The sequence below is a fragment of the Maniola jurtina genome, chromosome 6 (assembly GCF_905333055.1).
Source record: "Maniola jurtina chromosome 6, ilManJurt1.1, whole genome shotgun sequence".
Taxonomy (NCBI): Eukaryota; Metazoa; Arthropoda; class Insecta; order Lepidoptera; family Nymphalidae; genus Maniola; species Maniola jurtina.
In genome coordinates, this window is record NC_060034.1 from 10,448,508 (window position 1) to 10,467,750 (window position 19,243).

A 19,243-nucleotide genomic window follows, 5' to 3' on the forward strand; every position below is an offset into this window, starting at 1 on the left:
TGACATTGGCTAATCTTTGTAAAGCCAGACGAAAGAGAGAAAAAAAAGGTACGTTTAGGTATCACATAGACTTCATCTGTGTTGGTTTTAGCTGGCGGGCGTGCTCTGCCTTTTTGGAGTGTTTGTTTTGTTAAAACTGACTGGAAAGCGCTCTATAGCGCCGTGCGTGTGTCGGCTAGCGCCAGCACAGACGGGGTCCATACCAAAGTCTACAATAATCATAGACTTACGATTTTTTTTGCTACGCTAAACCTATGACAATAATATACTGGGTTCCCTAACTTGTTACAAATAACTACAAACTTGACATTGGCTAATCTTTGTAAAGCCAGACGAGAGAGCAAAAAAAAAAGGTATTACACAACATATTATTATTTTGATTACATACCTACTCTTTGCACATTTTCATCAATCAATGTGAATCAATGTAATTTCTTCAATCTTACATACTTACATAAAATCACTGCATAAAATTAAAGTTGAACCTCGACAATGATACGGAGCAAATTGGTAAGAAATATTGTAATATTCTCTCAATAAGGCTATAATAGAGCGAAATTATTTGAATATCTACTAAGACATATCTATGCTACTAAGTCATAGCTAGGCTCCACTGCACCTAGTCTTTCAAAAGGATTTATTTATTTCAGGTACAGGTTTCTAACGTAGCCCGCAATTTACGAGTTGTAGGCTTTTCTAGTGATACGACGAAGGATGTAGACACCACATACATGGAAATTCCTGTCTATGATGTGGACAAGCCCCAATCGTTAGAGAATAGAAAAGCCAGGTAAAAAGTAATATTTATTTCTTTACTAAAACAAACATTAGGTAGGTACTAAATAACCATTGCATCAGACCATAATTGAAGAACCTTGTCGGATCATGTTATGTAAATGCTGGATGCTTGCTATTTCTTGGTTTTGATTAAACTTTGTTTAGTCCTTTTGGTCAAATCTAAAAGTGGTATACTGGGTTTTGATTTATTCTTAATATAATATTATAAAATATATAATATTATATAATTATGTTTGTATGTCCGACTTTGAAACCATCCAACTGCTGTACCCCAAACCGATTTCATTAGAAAGGTATTAATACTAAGATAGTTTTAGATCACTAAAACAATGCACTAGGCACATTTTTTATAGCATAGTATAATAGCACATGTAGTATGTGCTAGTAATAATATAATCTTTGCCTGTTTGTGACTACTTAATGGGATATTTACTCTAATTCACTCCCTACACTAAGTACTTTGTAACATATATTTTTAGGAAATGAGTAATTAATTGATTATTCAATGCACTTTGTGAATTATATGACTATATACTAGCTGTGATAGCCCAGTGATTAAGATGTCCATCTCCTCATCAGAGGTCGGGGATTCAATCCCGGGTACGCACCTTCAACTTTTTGGAGTTTTGTGCATTTTGAGTAATTGAATTCACATGCTCCAACGGTGAAGCAAAACATCGTGAGGAAACCTGCATGCCTGAGAGTTCTCCATAACGTTTTCAAAGGTGTGTGAAGTCAGCCAATTTGCACTTGACCAGCATGCTAGACTATGGTCAAAATTCTTCTCACTTTGAAAAGAGATTGGTGCTCTGCCGTGAGTAGATGATAGGTTCAGCATGATGAAGAAATATTTTAAAAAGCAAAGATTAGTTTATTTGTAATGGATAAACTCTAAAACTACTGAACCAATTTCAACAAGTCTTTCACTACTTTAAATGCTTAAATTCTTTCACAATCAGATAGATAACTGCTTTATCCAAAAGTAATATAGGTCATATATTATGTATTATATTATATGTATATCTTTCACCTAAGAGATGCTGGGTGGATTAGCTAGTAAAAAAACCGGCCAAGTGCGGGTCAGACTCGCGCACCGAGGGTTGCGTATTCGGGTATTTTTCCGACATTTTACAATCAAATCAAAAACTATTATGCTTAAAAATACATGAAAATCTGTTTTAGAATGTACAAGTAAAGCCCTTTCACATGATACCCCACTTGGTATAGTTAACTTACTTTGAAAATTAAAACACATTTTAATTTTTTTTTCTGTGATGTAACCACAAATTCAGAGTTTTCGGATTTTTCCCTTTACTTATGTTATAAGACCTACCTACCTGCCAAATTTCATGATCTTAGGTCAACGGGAATATAGGTTTTCTTGACAGACAGACGGACAACAAAATGATTCTGGGTTCTTTTTTTCCTTTTGAAATACAGGACTGTAAAATTAAATTTAAATTGAAAAAGAGTCCTTTTGATGGGCTTACAGTCATTTTGTCTAGTTGACAGCCACTTGTAACCAGTTTATGAACATCATGACGTGGTGGTTAGGAAGATAAACTTTTGTCTTTTATGCAACTAGCTGATGCCTACAACTTCGTCATTAGAAATTTAAAAAAATATGTTTAAGATAACAACAATTTTTAATGTAAAAAAATATCTTTATATTATTCCAGATTACAGTATCAATCGCGCAAAAGAGGCATGCTGGAGAATGATCTACTTTTGAGTACCTTTGCTAAAAAATACTTAGATGGGTTTACAGAAGAGCAAACTATGATGTATGATCGCCTCATCAACTCTCCAAGCAATGACTGGGACATATTCTACTGGATGGTGGGCAAACAGCCAACACCAAAAGAGTTTGATAATGAAATTATGAATATGCTGAAGAAACATGCTAAAAATGAAGAGCGAGTTACTCTGTCTCAACCACCACTATACTAATACTTCAATTTAATAATATCATAATAATTAGTATTATTAGAAAATATAGAAAAATGGATAAAATGTTTTAGTTCTTGATAAAAAGGTAAATACATTTATTTATTGTAAATCGTTTGTTTTCTATTTCTGGGTGTCATAAGTGAACTTTTCACAGGCAAAGCTCACATAGTCAATATTTCTGACCCAGCAATACATAAAATAAATATGTAATCACTACATAGTATAAAAAAGTCGCTTCCCGTTGTCTGTCCCTATGTAAGCTTAGATCTTTAAAACTACGCAACGGATTTTGATGAGGTTTTTTTAATAGACAGAGTGATTCAAGAGGAAGGTTTACATTTATAATACACACATAATATAGTAGTGAAACACTGATAATTTTAAAGGTTTCTAATGTGATGTTGTAAATTATCACATTTTTCGCACTTACATTGCAAACGCTGGCTTATCTCTATGAGATAGATTAAAATGTATCCAGGATGGTATATGTCTATCTCTTAGGGCTAACCCACAACAAGCACCTTAAATACATTCTACATGATCAATTCATAGATCAATATGGCCCTTTACAGCATGTAATTTAAATGAATATTTTCAAATATATTACAGAAAACCAAAAAGTTCCAACTGGATTCAGAAGGCCCATCCGTTTAACCAATTTATATGTTTGGTACAGACGTAGTTTGCGTCCCAGAAATGGCCATAGGCGTTCCCCACGGGATTGTTAAAAAACCTAAATCCACGCGAACGAAGCCGCGGGCATCAGTATAATCTGAATATCGGGTACGTACCACAGTTAATATGATGATTTGATGATGGCATCATAATTATTAATCGTAGTATGTACCTACTCGATATTTACATTATATTTAACAATGAAGTCTGAAACACGTATTAAGTAAATGTATGTGTAATATACATATATATTTTTAATGTATTAATTATATAATTTATTTAATGGTTTTACGATTGGTTTAATGGATTGATTGGATCAATTTAATTATTGTTTGTCAAACAATATAGGTGGATTGATTAATGGCATATAGACAGAAAAACAATTATTTAAGTATTTATATATTACTTTCTCTGGTCCAATAACTCAACTGTAATCCAGTTCCTTTAATTTGGTACAAAATAGGGTCCAAAATAAGAACTTTGACTATCGAATTTCGACGTTTCAATAAAATTCGTAAAGGAAGTTAGTTGCTGAATATTCTGTCAGCCTGGCGCCGCCGTACCGCCATATTGTATTACTGATGACGTCAAAATTTATTCTGCTTCGTTATTAGCGCTCGACTTATTATTGTGGATTTAGGAGACCCAAACATATTGTAAGACGGAAATAAATGCCGTTTTGCTGTAAAGTGGACATATTTACATATTCATTAAAATATGTACGAACATGGATTGTCGGTGACCTAATAAAGACATTTCGCCCGACCCCTCGGCGTTACCTTCAGGACCTACGCAGTCGAGCTTGCCGCGGTTCGCTAAGCATTTGTGCGCACATTGTCTCCTTGAATAAATAACTTGGTGCGTAATCATTATTTTGATGAGGTTTGCTGCGTTATCCAGTGATGTCTTAGAGTTTGTGTTGATTGTGAATGCGTCAAAGGTCAACCCGCAATCTTATCTATTGCTCTTTAAATATTAGCGCCGTGGATCCACACAAGTCAGTTAACTGAGAGCAACGGATGAACATACAAAGCGAAATTGTGTTTAAAGTTACGTGAACGAAATATTATTAGACTGGAAAGTGATACAATTATATCTTGTTGATTGTGATATTTTATTAGTGAATTTGATAAACTAGTGATTTCATCAAAATGCCTATTCGTCGTAGCAAGGTATGAAAGTACAGATAAATAATAATCTCATAGAATAATTCTGTAAATAATAAGTAATTTTAAAAACCCCGACATTTTCAGCTCGTACAAAGCGCATAACAGCCGCCATTTTGTATTTTTTAATGAATTTTATATACCCAGTGACACTCGCGCCATCAAGATGAACTAATGACGTATCATTTATCAAAATCGGTTGAGCCGTTGAGTAGTTACGAGCGAACATAGGAACGGACATACATACATAGAGAATAGAGATCAAACACAACGCAGACGGGTTATAGTTATAGACAGTTAAATCTAATAAAATGCAATATTTCGTTTAGTGCGCAATGTGAAAAACAGGTGCGTACTGCGTAAGTAAATTATCATACTTGTAGTTCGCGACAGGGTGGCATGGCAATCGGGTTTGTGGCGGAGGAACGTCTCGTACACCCGTTAGCGCGGGGGCTGTGCGGGTGTGCGGGGCGTCTCCACCCTGATTGCCATGTCGACTTGTCGCAATCTATAGGTACCTAACTAGTTATTACTAGTTGAAATTTTTACTGAATAGGTGCGTGTTTATATCACGGCAAATAATAAAAGTTAAAAACTGAAACCCAAGGGTCTCCATAAAAACCTCATTATATACCAAGCTGGTATCACTTGGTCACGTAACTAAAGATTCAGCGCGAGGCTCTCGATCCCCTTCGATCTCATAAAAGAGAGAAAGGGAGAGTTAAAAGATATATATGAAAGAGAGACGTTTTTATACTTGTGTTGCAGTGCTGTGCGAGCTGAATTGCACTTTATTACGTCTTACCAACTATTTATGTAAACGACTTCTGAGTGAGGCTTCTGTACCAATAAAGTACTAGGTTATGAATTAAATCTATAGAGCGCACTTTGACTTTGCTAAGACTTACGTTTCAGTTAAAACGAGATAGATTTATGCCAACGGTATAACGCTGTCTCGTTTTAACAGTGTCTTAAGTTAGATATAGATCTCAGCCTAAGAATTCTGTGGTTATATTGAGATATTTCAACGTTATTTGTTTCAGCTCTATATCTTAAAAGCGTTACACATAGGTACAAGTTTTTTTCGTCAGATTGTAATAAGTACCTACGCTTCTTAGTACTTAAAACAACAAAATATACTTAATAAAAATTAGGGTTCCATAACTCAGGGGCGCCGAATTGTACCTATGTTAGGTTAGCGCCTTGTTTTTAGTCACCTTGATTAATTATTTATTATTTGGTGCTAATTTGTGAAGCCATCTCAATCGTTTTGTTTTTGTGACGGTCAAACCAAAAATTATCTAAAATAAATACATATTCTTCCAAGGTACAAAACCCTTTACAGGTACCTGTACTATGTACATAGTTACGCTTGGCCGGTTGTTTACTTAATTTAATCGTACCTAGGTACCTACCTAGGGTTATGATCTCTAAATTATTTAACATTCGTCTAATTATTATTATCATAATATGTATTGTATAATTATAAAGGTAAGTATCTACATATGTACGTACATTAATTTAAATTTTTAATTTGCAAAATTTGACTAAGTACCTACCTACTTATAAAATAAAGGAAAGTCATTGTTTATTCAGTTAACACTCAACATTCGTACAGAAATCAGTATTAGGGTTCCGTACCTCAAAAGGAAAAACGGAACCCTCATAGGATCACTTTGTTGTCTGTCTGTTTGTCTGTCAGTCCGTCCGTCCGTCCGTCCGTCCGTCATGCCTGTCAAGAAAACCTATAGGGTACTTCCCGTTGCCGTAGAACCTTCTTTGGCAGGTAGGTAGGTCTTATAACACAAGTAAAGGATTAAATCTGAAAACCGTGAATTTGTGGTTGCATCATTAAAAAAAGTTAAAATGTGTTTCAATTTTCAAAGTAGGATAACTATACCAAGTGGGGTGTCATAATATGAAAGGGCTTTACCTGTACATTCTAAAACAGATTTTTAGTTATTTTTATGCATAATAGTTTTTGATTTATCATGCAAAATATCGGAATAAATACCCGAGTACGGAACCCCTGGGTGCGAGAGTCTGACTCGCACTTTCTTATAATAAAGTTACCTAGGTATAGTAGAATTCAAACTTATTGGCGGCTGAGAAGTTAGTCACAAGTTGCGTAGCGATGACATAAAATATATAGGTACCTACCTAATATTATAATATATCCCGAATAAAGGAGCTACTCAGGCTGGCTGAATACTTGAAAAGAGCAACCGCCGAGTTTCTTGCTGGTTCTTCTCGGTAGGAACAGCATTCCGAACCAGTGGTAGATTATTTTAACGATTCGAAAGCACTTGTAAAAGTTTACTTAAATAAAAATAATTTGAATTTGAATTTGAAAAGAATAAAACCTCAAAATAATAACATAAGTTTCGATTTTTGCCAGAAATGTTCCTTAGGGCCTTAATATTTCCTCAAAATTTCTCACCCTTACGATGCCGAATGTCGATTAAGCTCACTAAATTAAACTAAAACTAATAGTTTTTGTGGAAATTACGAAACACCACCGTTGGGGAGGCATTTTAGGGGGACTGGGAGAGCCGGCATCCTAGGGACAGACTTTTGGGGAGACAACGATACGTAGGTACCTACTTACTAAGAGCTTTTGGAACATTAGTGCCAAAAATCAAAACTTACGTTATTTATATTGCGACATTCATGTACTTTATTGGCTCAAGCCTCTAACTAATGCGCTTTTCACTTGCGTTTCAACTCGCGTAGACTGTAGACGTATGCTTCATGTAAGCTTGTTACCGAATTAATGCATGCAGTAGCGCATATGCATAGTATGCATGGTACTTATTTAAACTATTATGTAGTCGTAGTCGCACGCGTTGCGTGTGTTAGTACGTGCCTCACAAATGCAAAAGGGTGCGAGCGTTATTCCGTGCATCAAAGGATTTTTTGATGCATGCATACGCTATTGCCATCGAACGTGGGCACAGGCATACATCTGGGTAGCTATCGCATGCGCCTACTGCTTATATCAGACGTTTTATTTATGTCTATCGTTCGGCGTACTTCACTCGAAATAAAACGTCTGAACACGAAATGAATCAAAAGTGGCAATCAAAATGAGACATTCACCCAATGAACCGCCTGATACGCAAGTTGAAACCGCACCAGTGTAGATAGATCTAGATATCCTACACTTACCTTCTATAGTACCTACCTATTTTTTGTTCGAGTTTTTATCTAAAATGATGGTGCGCCTTGAGCCCATTCTACTCTAAAAGTGTGCGGTGCGCATAGCAAGTGTGCGCGTCTTGATAAATGTAATTTATCCTTCATACTTAAAATTATAAAAACCGGCCAAGTGCGAGTCAGACTCGCGCACTGAGGGTTCCGTACTCTGATATTTTTTCCAACATTTTGCACGATAAATCAAAAACTATTATACATAAAAAGAAATAAAAATCTGTTTTAGAATGTACAAGTAAAGCCCTTTCATATGATACCCCAGTTGGTATTGTTATCTTACTTTGAAAATTGAAACACATTTTAATTTTTTTTTAATGGTGTAACCATAAATTCGCGGTTTTCAGATTTATTCCTGTACTTGTGCTATAAGACCTACCTACCTACCTATCAAATTTCATGATTCTAAGTCCACGGGAAGTACCCTATAGGTTTTCTTGACAGAGACGACAGATGGACGGACGGACAGACAGACAGACAACAAAGTGATCCTATAAGGGTTCCGTTTTCCTTTTGAGGTACGGAACACTAAAAAATGCGAAAGTGTGTCTGTCTGCTAGCTTTTCACGACCAAACTGTTTACATCCCGGGAATGGATAAGGCTACTTTTTGTTCCGGAAAATCAAAGAGTTCAGACGAGATTCTTGAAGGTAGGTTTAACCGATTTACCTATCTAAGTATATGAAATTCGATAAAGAGGTAGCTTGCGTCCCGAAAATTGATAATTGACATTCCGAAATAGCAAACAGTTCCCACAGGATTTTGTAAAACTCGGAATCCATGCCGACGAAGTCGCGGGCATCGTCTAGTACCTACCTATTTTTTTGTAATTATGAAGAGTTATAACTCCGATCACGTGTCGCGTAACGAGTAACGACACACACACCACAGTCAGCAAAGTAATGTGTTTGCGTCTGAAGTAGCAGTGCATATAAAACTGACGTTATCTAAGTAGCACGTGAATTAAATTTTAGGTATTAGTAAAATGGATCTACGAGAACCAGCACAAGATGCAGACAATGCGTTGCTGCAGTTCATTGCTGCGGTACAAGGAGCTGGAAGAGAGCGCACCAGCCGAGCCCGAAACGATCTCATGCCCCCAGACAAAACCTACTCCTCAGATATCACCTGAACATACTTTTAAGGTGAGCAAACGTTTAAATACTTCGAAGTTCAACCTACAATAATTTGTACCAATATAATTTGTGGATTATATCTCGGAAAATCAAAGAATTGCCTCGGGATTTAAAAAAAAAACTCCATCCACGCGGCCAAAGTTCCACTCTGTTCTGTGAATATACCTACTTACGTGCCTAAAAGCTTGTCTCTGTGAAGAAGAAAACATGTATCAGGAGTTTTACTCAAAAAAGGTCTTGTACTTAAGTATCACGTTACTTGTATATTTTACTAGCTATGCCCGCGATTTCGTCTGCGTGGCTACACTATTTTACCGGTTGAACTTTCAAAAATCCTTTCGTAGCGGATGTCTACGCCTTAATACCTATCTATATGCATGCCAAATTTAAGTAGTCCGTCCATTAGTTTCATCTGTGCGTTAATAGATCAGTCAGTCAGTCAGCTTTTCCTTTTATATATTTAGATGTTGATGGTACTGTGCCAGAAACCTTGACGTAAGTGTCAACGACAAATATACAAAGTATCATCTCGAATCGGATGAACGATGCGAGAACGCGTAGGTTACAAACGAATATTTGTTTTCTTGAAAGATCAATTGCTTAAACCGCACATGACTGACAAGTGAGGTGCATACCCGGGATCCAACCCTCGACCCCCGACCGCCGAATATAAAGCCGACGCGCCACATTTTTCTATACCTATTTTATATTTCTTTGCAGTATAGCGAGCTCCAAGTAAGATTAGCAGCACCGTATCAGTTGCAGCCAAAACCAGATGTCAGTGCTTTAGGCTTTGGCAAATACTTTACCGACCATATGCTCAAAGTACACTATCACAAACAGCTAGGAGGCTGGCAGAAACCAGAAATTGTACCTTTCGAGCACCTTACTATACATCCCGCAGCAAAAGCTCTGCACTACGCTATACAGGTGTGTTAATGGTTACTATCCTATGTCAATGTAATCCATACTTAATATTATAAATGCAAAAGTGTGTCTGGCTGTCTGTCTGTCTGTCTATCTGCTACGTTTTCACGGCCCAACCGCTGGACCGATTTTAATGAATGTGTACAGACTTGGGATACATCCCGGGGAAGGACATAGGCTACTTTTTATCCCGGAAAATCAAAGAGTTCCTACGGGATTTTAAAAAATCGAAATCCACGCGGGCGAAGCCGCGGGCATCCCCTAGTTTTGTAATAAAACACGGAAGACGCGCGTTATGCCAAAGTAAATAAAGCTTAGTTTGAAGTTTGAGTTGTTATCAAGCAAGACACCGTATTTCGGCTCTGTGGCTATATGTTCCGCCTTTGCGGTCTGCGTCACGTCCGTCCGTAGCAAAGAAACGCGACACGCCCGCAACGAGCCGTACGCCTTATAGCGATCATGGGAGACGAAATACTGCGACTTGATTCGGATAACGATCTTGAAAGTACAATTTTTTGCACAAATTTATATAAAAATTTATTAAACATCCGTTTAAGATGACGTATAAATGGGTAGGTATATTTTATTTCAGTAACGACATTACTTATGCAGCTACATATTTAGATATCAGCTATCACAATAAATTGATAAGCTTTCATCTTGAACTAATTACAATTGAAATGGTGTTTATTAACGTTGCAATGAATAATTATTGTATTTCTAAGCGATAGATAAAATTGTTATATTACTACTATATAGTACTATTGTTTATTAATAATAATAGTTGAGCGAAGCGAGGTCTGCGAGTCTGCTTGGGCGAACTTGTTCGACAGTTTGTCAAGTTAATAAACTAGTGGTTTATTAACTCGTTAATAATATTATAACTACTCCAAACATCGATACCTACCTACTTGAAGAAAATGTGTATTTTCTCATCAATACACCTACCTATAATACCTACTTATAATTGGATAATTTTTCAGTTGTTCGAAGGTATGAAAGCATATCGAGGAGTTGACGATAAATTGCGATTGTTTCGACCAGACTTGAATATGGAAAGAATGAATTTAGCTGCACAGAGGTCCGGTCTGCCGTTGTTTGACGGAGAAGAGTTAATCAGTTGCATAGCTCGGCTTATACAAATAGACCAGGAATGGGTCCCACACTCTGAAACGTCTACACTGTATGTACGACCTACCTTAATAGGAACTGAGGTAAGAGAAAATCTATTTAAATATATATAATAGGAAAAACTGACTGACTGACCAACGTAGCAAGGCTCAAACCGCTGAGTCCAGAGATTTGCATGTAGGTATAATGAAAACCTTTAGAAAGCATTTTCAGAAATTCCAATCAAAAAAAGCTGGCCGGGTCAGTTAGTAGTAAAAGCTGAGTAAAAGATATTTATTGAAGATTTTGTACCTATATCAATCAATCATATATTTGCATAGTACGTAGGTGCACATAACTAAATTTGATGTCCACTCATATACACAATAGGCCTGCACGCCTATGCGAAAATAGTGGTTTTATCCAAAATAACCAGGTTCATGACTAAGCTTCTCGTAACATCGTTGAGGGATCAAATTGCGGTTGCAGTTTTTGATAGAGAAATATTAATTGAGATTGAAATGCTCAAGCATTGCTTGAGTATCCAAAACATATTATGTAAAATGTTTACACACATACTTTCGTTACGATAACCGATACGATTACTAGGTACATATATAATTTATTACGACGCGACGTTAAAATATTATACATATTTAATCCTAAGCATTGATAAACTGTGACGATTCAAAAACCTCCTATTACATCAGTAAATGTTTAGTTTAGTTAATTACTATACTGTATACTTACCTTCTTCGCAATAGATGGTTGATATTGGGTTAATGCCTTATTTATGGAAAGAGGTAAAGCCTACTGCAGGAAACTCATAAAAACATACAAAAAATGTTGTCTTTACGGGCTCAGGGAGAAAAAAAATGACATTAACATTTTTGTTAACATTAACAACAAGTGTAAATTAAAAATTTATAACACCCCCGACAAGTGAAGGCATCTTGACAGCTTGACATAAATTTGTCAATTGACATAATATTAAGAACCTAACGGTTATCTAACCTTCTTTTCTACAAGAAAACTAGAAAAGAGCTGATAACTCTTAAACGGCTGAACCAATTTTTTTTGGATTATAGCTAAGAACACTCTCGATCGAGCCACCTTTCAAACAAAAAAAAGTGAATTAAAATCGGTTCATTCGTTTAGGCGCTACGATGCCACAGACAGATACACAGATACACACGTCAAACTTATAACACCCCTCTTTTTGGGTCGGGGGTTAAAAACGGCCTTGTCATTATTTGTTTAGTGGTAGATATAGAAAATACTTTGGGTAGGTACGTTGTTAAGAATTAATTTGCTTATCAAATTTATCTAGAGTTTATTTAGTTTAATATTTGCTCTTGAATTTAGATATGACGACAACGCCCATTGAGGATAACAAAAACAAATGGCACAAAATTTACAAATGTTACGCAAACGTTTCCTATGTATTTTCCAATTTTTTTTCATGAGTAGCTAGATATGCGTATAATATTAAGTATGCAGATTATAACGTAGGCGTGGCGACCTTTTGGTACTACTTAAGAGGGCTCTCTCCGTCACTCGTTTCCACTCGTTTCATACAATCGTAGTTCCAATTTCATTTGAATATTAAGCAACCTAAGTCCATGAAATTTTGCAGACATATTCTAGAAACTAATATCTATGTCTGTGGTTTTCCAGATTTCTGTTAAAATATTCGGTTTCAAAGTTACGCGGTCTTAAAATTTTCATACAAATCTTGGAGCCCCTGTAATTTTAAAACTACATATTTTTAGAAAAATCTAAAACACCACAGACACAGATATTAGTTTCTAGAATATGTCTGCAAAATTTCATGGACTTTGCTTGCTTAATATTCAAATGAAATTGGAACTACGATTGTATGAAACGAGTGGAAACGAGTGACGGAGAGAGCCCTGTTAAAGTGTTAACAATAGGTAGGTATCGTCTGTCGAATTTAGTATCTAGCGTCTTTTAGTATTAAGTTTCTGAGTTTTGAAATAGGCAGGTACACAAGGAACCAATAGCTTAGTATTTATATTTATAATAATAATATTAATTGACTATTTTTTTATATTTTGATGTCACGTTATGTTGTAGCCAACGTTCGGTGTGATGGAGCCCGACTCGGCCCTACTGTTCGTCATCATGAGTCCGGTGAGCGCCTACTACAAGACCCGGGATGACGGCGCGGTGTCTATCTACGCGGATCCCAGTGTGGTGCGCGCATTTCCTGGCGGAGTCGGAAATAGGAAAGTTGGCTCGAACTATGGACCTACTATAGGTGATTATTGATTTACTCTATTCGTTGGCAACACAACATCATGATTTTCTCATTCGCCTAATGAGTTGTATGTATGTTCGTTCGTTGAAAGCTATACAGGCTAATTAAATAATGATCTGCTTGGTCACAAATTATAACTGTGCACCGAGTCGGTGCCATCGACGCAAATTGGTTCAAAATCAGGTCGGCAATCGCAGGTCCAGTGTACTAGTATTAGTAGATGTCAATGTCACTGACGGATAACAATTAATTGCAGAGGTCACAGCGCGAGCGGCGAGGCTAGGACACCAACAAGTATTATGGTTATTTGGACCGGACAGAGAGCTCACAGAAGTCGGGGCCATGAACATTTTTATAGTTTACATTAACGAACATGGAGGTAAGACAATCTATCAACTAAACTTTTACAGGTCCATCTAGTGCAATTCATTTCGATACCTAGGTGACTATGACTAATGACCGTTATATCACCGTTTTTCTTTGATGTCTAATGTAATTTATCTCCGTTTTTCTTTGAAGTTTTTATATCGAATCTATGAAAACCACCAAAGATTTCGAAACGTACAAACTTCTACTATATGTTCAAGTCGATTTTCTATTAGGTACTGAGTAAAACAGTCTGTCCATGTTGGGAATCTGATGTAGTTCATGTATATTATTACTTGTAATTTTATAATAAGTAAGTACTAAGTCGACAGGCTGGGCACGATTCAAGTATGAGGCGACGTTCGTACATTGTCTGGTTATCGCGACGATAACGCTCCGACCCCGTGACCGGTGAATTCTCGTCTCATATCTGAGGCAATAATTGTGGTTGTTCGCATCACTTCGTTCTTGTCGACTCCGGGCTAAAGAAAAAAATAGAATACGAAACGGGCTATCAAAAAATGAACACGATGATGACACGTCTGTAAAAATTAAAACTTATTTGCATACAAAAAAAGCCGTTTGCTTGGTGCGAAACGTACACCATTAACTTCACCTTTGTTTTGTAAAATTCAAATGCAACGGCTGCTGAATGTCTAAACGAGATACAGCCCGCTGACAGACGGACGGACGGGCGGGCAGTACAGTCTTAGTTATAGGGTCCCGTTGGCATCCTTCGGGTAACTATGGAACCCTGAAAAGATATGAAAGAAAACCGCATTAGTATTAGTTTTTTAATGCTTATTAAATGAAATTTTGCAGATAAGCAATTAAGTACCCCACCGTTAAACGGACTCATTTTACCCGGAGTGACGCGAAGGTCCATTCTAGAGCTCGCCAGCCAGTGGGAGGACTTGACGGTCAAAGAAGAAGTCATCACAATGGATCGTTTGATCCAACTCAACAACCAAGGACGAGTAAGTTGATTTTATAAAAACTCAATATTATACACTGGATTGTCCGCGATTTCGTCCCCGTGGACTTAAGTTTTGGACAAACCAAAAAACAAATACTTTTGCAATTTATTTTGATTTGTGATTTTTCTATAAAGTGGTCAAAAAAATTAACCTCCAAAGTTCGTCCAGCCCCAGTAGGCCGAAAGTTGTGATCTACAACATCTTTACAATCTTGTATAATATGATTGGTATGTAACTGTGCAAATGCAACTAAGAGAGTTTCAGCCAAAGAGGTGATGATAGTCACACTGTAATTGTCAAACCGGCAGTATGTAAAGTATGCAAAAAAGGGAATGTAAAATAAACTTAAATAAATGAAATAAAATATAAAATAAATTACCTATGTCACTGAGTTATCTGCGTTTAGGGCAACCGACAGATCGAGAGTCTCTATCATCCCTGGTATCACGGTTTGTTTTAGTTGCATTAACAATCAACATTTTTACAGTTACTGGAAATGTTTGGCGCTGGAACCGCAGTGGTGGTAACGCCCATAAGCAACATTGGCTTCGTCGACCAAAACATCCACATCCCAACCATGAACCAATCGCAGCCAGTGTACCAGCGGCTCAAGGACACGCTCCTAGCCATCCAATACGGGCATATAGACCATCCGTTCTGCAAGATACTCTCATAGTACAATGTGAGTGACTATGCCTCTCAATAATCTAACGTTGAGATCTATACAGCGCACTTTGACTTTGCTTACACTTAAGTTTAGGTTAAAAAGAGACAGATTTATGCTAACGATATATAGCTCTCTCGTTTTAGCAGTATCTTAAATCGAGCAAAGTTAAAGTACACTCTATAGATTTGTGTGAGTGACTTAAAACCAGTGAGTAAAATAGTGAACAATATCAAACGGACTCGAAGAGCTGTAAAATTAGGTACTTTAAAGCTTTAAATTATGTAAAGTTCACACCAAATACCGTATTTGGTAAATGTTAGGCTTAAGAACATATCCAATGTCAATAGGGTATTTGACAGCATGTAAAATATAGGTTCTACTGATAGGATCCGTATTGAATATGAATTTTCGAAATCAACAATTTAGTAAGTTAAGAAAAATACGAGATATTTTAAGGGAAAATGGAAGGCTTTTTGTCTACTTTAGTCGCGTGATCGTAAACGACTGCGATTGGCCAAATGGTTGATGACGTCAACTACTTGTAAACAGTTGCGTGTAGAGTGTGAGTTTCGTACATAATACAAGCAGGTGACGGCACGATGACATGAGGCGCCATATTGTCAGGAAAAGCGTTTTCGCGGGATATTTAAATTTTTGCTCGCGCCTGATTGGTCCGATAAGCACGCACACTTACACAATCTGCATTTGTATACAACGTACCTAACCACTAGTTCACGCGCGTTCGTGAATTGTAAGAACTATAATATTTTGTGTTTGTTATACCAATTTCAACCATATGTCCAAGGGCATAAAGTTAAAGTTGTTACCCTCCACTTTTAAGGATTGGCGAATAAAACGTGTAGTGTGCTAATGCTGGCCATACTCTGAATTTTCTCTGAGTTAAAACGAGACAGATACATACATGTCAGAGTCTGACATAACGTCTCATTTTAATAACTCTAGTGAAGTCTGAGCAAAGTCGAAGTACCTACACTCTACAGATTTCAGTATCAGTATCGCTTTCGACCACATATCGACCAAAATCAAGATTTAAGTCATACAAGTAGGTACACTAAGTAAGACCTATCTTACTTAGTGTACCTACTTGTATGATTGTGATTAGACACAGGTCAATGGTAGAGAATAACGTGCATAAAAATTGCTATCTAGTACCTACGTATTTTATGTTGTATTTATTTTATCATGCAACTTATCATAATGTAAATAATTAGTATTATTTAAACTTTGTTATCGTTTTGTTTAATAAGTAGCTTTTTTTACGCAGCCAATTTTTTATGTTACCAATGTTTGCCTGTGATGGTCTTCTTAATGTAAATTGTTTGTAATTATTGCTTTATTTTTACACATTTATACAAGTAAATATCAAATGATAGATACATCATTACAACCAATAAAGATGCGTACTGACTCGGAGCATTGATATTTTAATATTACATATTTGGAATTCGATTTTTGAGCATTACCACAGTTCACAACAGTTAGGGAACTTCTAACAAAACATTAAGACTTCGACGTCACTAGCAGAAGTCAAATGTTAGTACATTCGACTCAGGTAGCACTAAAGTAGGCCTATTTTTGTTTGATTTTACGTCACCATGCATGGCCTAATATTTGACATAATATCATCGATTTAGGATCAAACCGAGAGTTCCCTCACTCTAATTCACTCTGGCATTACGTAAAAATGGTGCAGTAGGTACTGAATGAAGGAACATTGGCTTTAGACTACTCACTCTCTAATGCAATGTTCAAAATTGTTTGTACCTATCATTATTCTTTCAACACTCGACCTGAGCTGTTATATTTCAAGCGAATGCTCCTTACAGTCAATACGCACCTTAAGGGCCAGTGCCAATCGGCGGACAGGGCGCCAGAAGATACTTTATTTATATTCTGGAAAATCAAGGAGCTCCCTCAGGATTTCATATAAATAATTTATATAATTGGAGAGAGCTTTTTGATTTCTTTTGAACTTTCACTGTCTTGCGGGCTATAATAAAAATTATACATATATGATTGTAGATTTATCAAGTAATTAATATAATTACCCTACTCTTTTTACTATAATTTAGCAGTACTTATTTAAAAAAAATATTAATTTAAGATCGCGAATAGTGTAACTATTCCACAATATACTATCATTTCATGTTTTGCTTTAATTAATAAATAATTTATATTTATTTAGGTATATGTTTTTCTATGTGTACTTATTTTACGAGAAATGGAATGGAATGTTAGAATTATATACAATAACAATATAACATACAGGCACTAACTGCGATAAGTAATAAGTACATTCGTTGTTCAGAGTTATTGTCAAGAAAAGGTAGTGTAATTTGTCTGTGCAAATCAATTACTTTTGCCCGCGAGTCCGTCCGCGGTACATGTATAGTTCAGTATTTAATATAAAATGTGTATGAAGTAAACCTTGAAAATGTATTATAACGCGTGCCATTTAGTAAGAAACGAATTGAGGAGCGAGGCGCTAATCATTTCATCTCGTGTGAGAGGGATAAGTATAGTATGCGATACTATACTTACTCTCTCACACAATTGAGTACTGCATGAAAAATCAGGTTTTTTATAGCAATCCATACTAATAATAAAAATGCGAAAGTCTGTCTGTCTGTCTGCTACGTTTCCACGGCCCAACCGCTGAACCGATTTTGATGAAATTTGGTATAGACTTGGGATACATCCCAGGGAAGCACACAGGCTACTTTTTATCCCGGAAAATCAAAGAATTCCTACAGGATTAAAAAACCGGATTCCACGCGGGCGAAGCCGCTTGTATCCTCTAGTAAATTATAAAACTCATCTTTTTTCTCCCTTTGTTTTGTTAAATTTTGTTGTTGAATTTTATTAATTCCTTGCCTTGCCTTTCAATTCTTATGTTACTTTATCAGTTGGCTTGTTAAGTCTTTAGGTCCTAGGTAAAGGAGGATAACTATAGGATACCTTTTTGTCGATTGTACAATCTCTCGCTGACACACATATTATATAAGCCCCACGTTTCCTTTAATGGCACGCGTTATAAATATGTACTAAATTACTTAATATTAATAAAATGTAAATATTAGTTTGTAAATATGACTTGGTTAAGGCAAAAAAATAAAAGCATTCAATAAATACCTAACCATTGAAAGTTTTGTTACTAAATATAATAATTTATAATATTTGACATGAATTATAATTGTTGTAATAAATAAAAAGTTAATATGATTTTTATCCGATAAATAAAATGCACTACACACAAATTATCGAATGAAATTGTTTTTTGTCATATGTTATACTATATTGAAACAGGTTTTCATTAAAATCGAAAATTCTCGAAATAAAATCTGTTTTCCCCAAACACAAACCTTTTTGAAATCATTGTATTATCACCAGGAAACAAACTGCTTAGCAAAAGGTCAATAAGTCACTAAAACCTGCCCATTGAAAATGATGTAATTTTTAATTTATAAATGACGAGCTGATGGCCGCAGCTACGCCCGCGTGGATTTAGGATGCATGTATTATACATATAAACCTTCCTCTTGAATCGCTCTATCTATTAAAAAAATTGCATCAAAATCCGTTACGTAGTTTTAAAGATCTAAGCATATATAGGGACAGACAGACAGGGAAGCGACTTTGTTTTATACTATGTAGTGATAATAATTAACGTCTTGGTAGGTAGGTATGAGTAGCTACCTACCCGTTTATAAAAGTTTAACATGGTCAACTATTGAGATTATGTTGTATTTTATCTATGTACATATTATATTATCCTTTGTGTTGGGATATTTTTACTCAAAGAAACTAAGACGGCATATCTTTTGGGCTAAGAGGTTATTTAGGTCTCTGTATCTTCCTCAAAAACTATCAATAAACTGATTGTTGTATTTCGTAGCTATCAGTTGACCTTTGGGATGACTCTGCTAAATACCAGCTTGCGCTACCGAGAATTTGACGTG

The 19,243-nt window shown here is 36.1% G+C and overlaps 2 protein-coding genes and 1 long non-coding RNA gene across 5 annotated transcripts; 2 read left to right on the forward strand and 1 right to left on the reverse strand.

Annotated features, from left to right (window-relative positions):
* Positions 1 to 352: 352 nt before the first annotated feature.
* LOC123866145 (succinate dehydrogenase assembly factor 2-B, mitochondrial-like) lies at positions 353 to 4,112 on the forward strand. Of its 2 annotated transcripts, XR_006796141.1 has the most exons (4): positions 353 to 510; positions 651 to 790; positions 2,478 to 2,833; positions 3,358 to 4,112. XR_006796141.1 is itself a non-coding variant. In XM_045907514.1 (3 exons), the coding sequence occupies exons 1-3, from the start codon at positions 493 to 495 to the stop codon at positions 2,746 to 2,748; spliced, it is 429 nt and encodes a 142-aa protein (XP_045763470.1). In that variant the 5' UTR covers positions 353 to 492; the 3' UTR covers positions 2,749 to 2,857. The 2 variants fall into 2 exon arrangements, 1 of the variants encoding a protein (XP_045763470.1); XM_045907514.1 differs by lacking the exon at positions 3,358 to 4,112 and having other exon boundaries at positions 2,478 to 2,857.
* On the reverse strand, positions 2,017 to 17,996 carry LOC123866149. Its single transcript, XR_006796142.1, has 3 exons — positions 17,669 to 17,996; positions 15,960 to 15,962; positions 2,017 to 2,029 (listed from the first exon to the last, which is right to left on the reverse strand). It is a non-coding gene; the product is annotated as an uncharacterized LOC123866149 (long non-coding RNA).
* Positions 2,697 to 15,729, forward strand: LOC123866137 (branched-chain-amino-acid aminotransferase, cytosolic). Of its 2 annotated transcripts, none has more exons than XM_045907499.1 (8): positions 2,697 to 2,833; positions 8,774 to 8,944; positions 9,656 to 9,865; positions 10,846 to 11,076; positions 13,070 to 13,253; positions 13,510 to 13,632; positions 14,442 to 14,596; positions 15,084 to 15,729. In XM_045907499.1, exons 2-8 carry the CDS (start codon positions 8,810 to 8,812, stop codon positions 15,270 to 15,272), a joined length of 1,227 nt encoding a protein of 408 aa, XP_045763455.1. In that variant the 5' UTR covers positions 2,697 to 2,833; positions 8,774 to 8,809; the 3' UTR covers positions 15,273 to 15,729. The 2 variants fall into 2 exon arrangements, with proteins under 2 accessions (XP_045763455.1, XP_045763454.1); XM_045907498.1 differs by lacking the exon at positions 2,697 to 2,833 and adding an exon at positions 4,231 to 4,595.
* Positions 17,997 to 19,243: the final 1,247 nt, after the last annotated feature.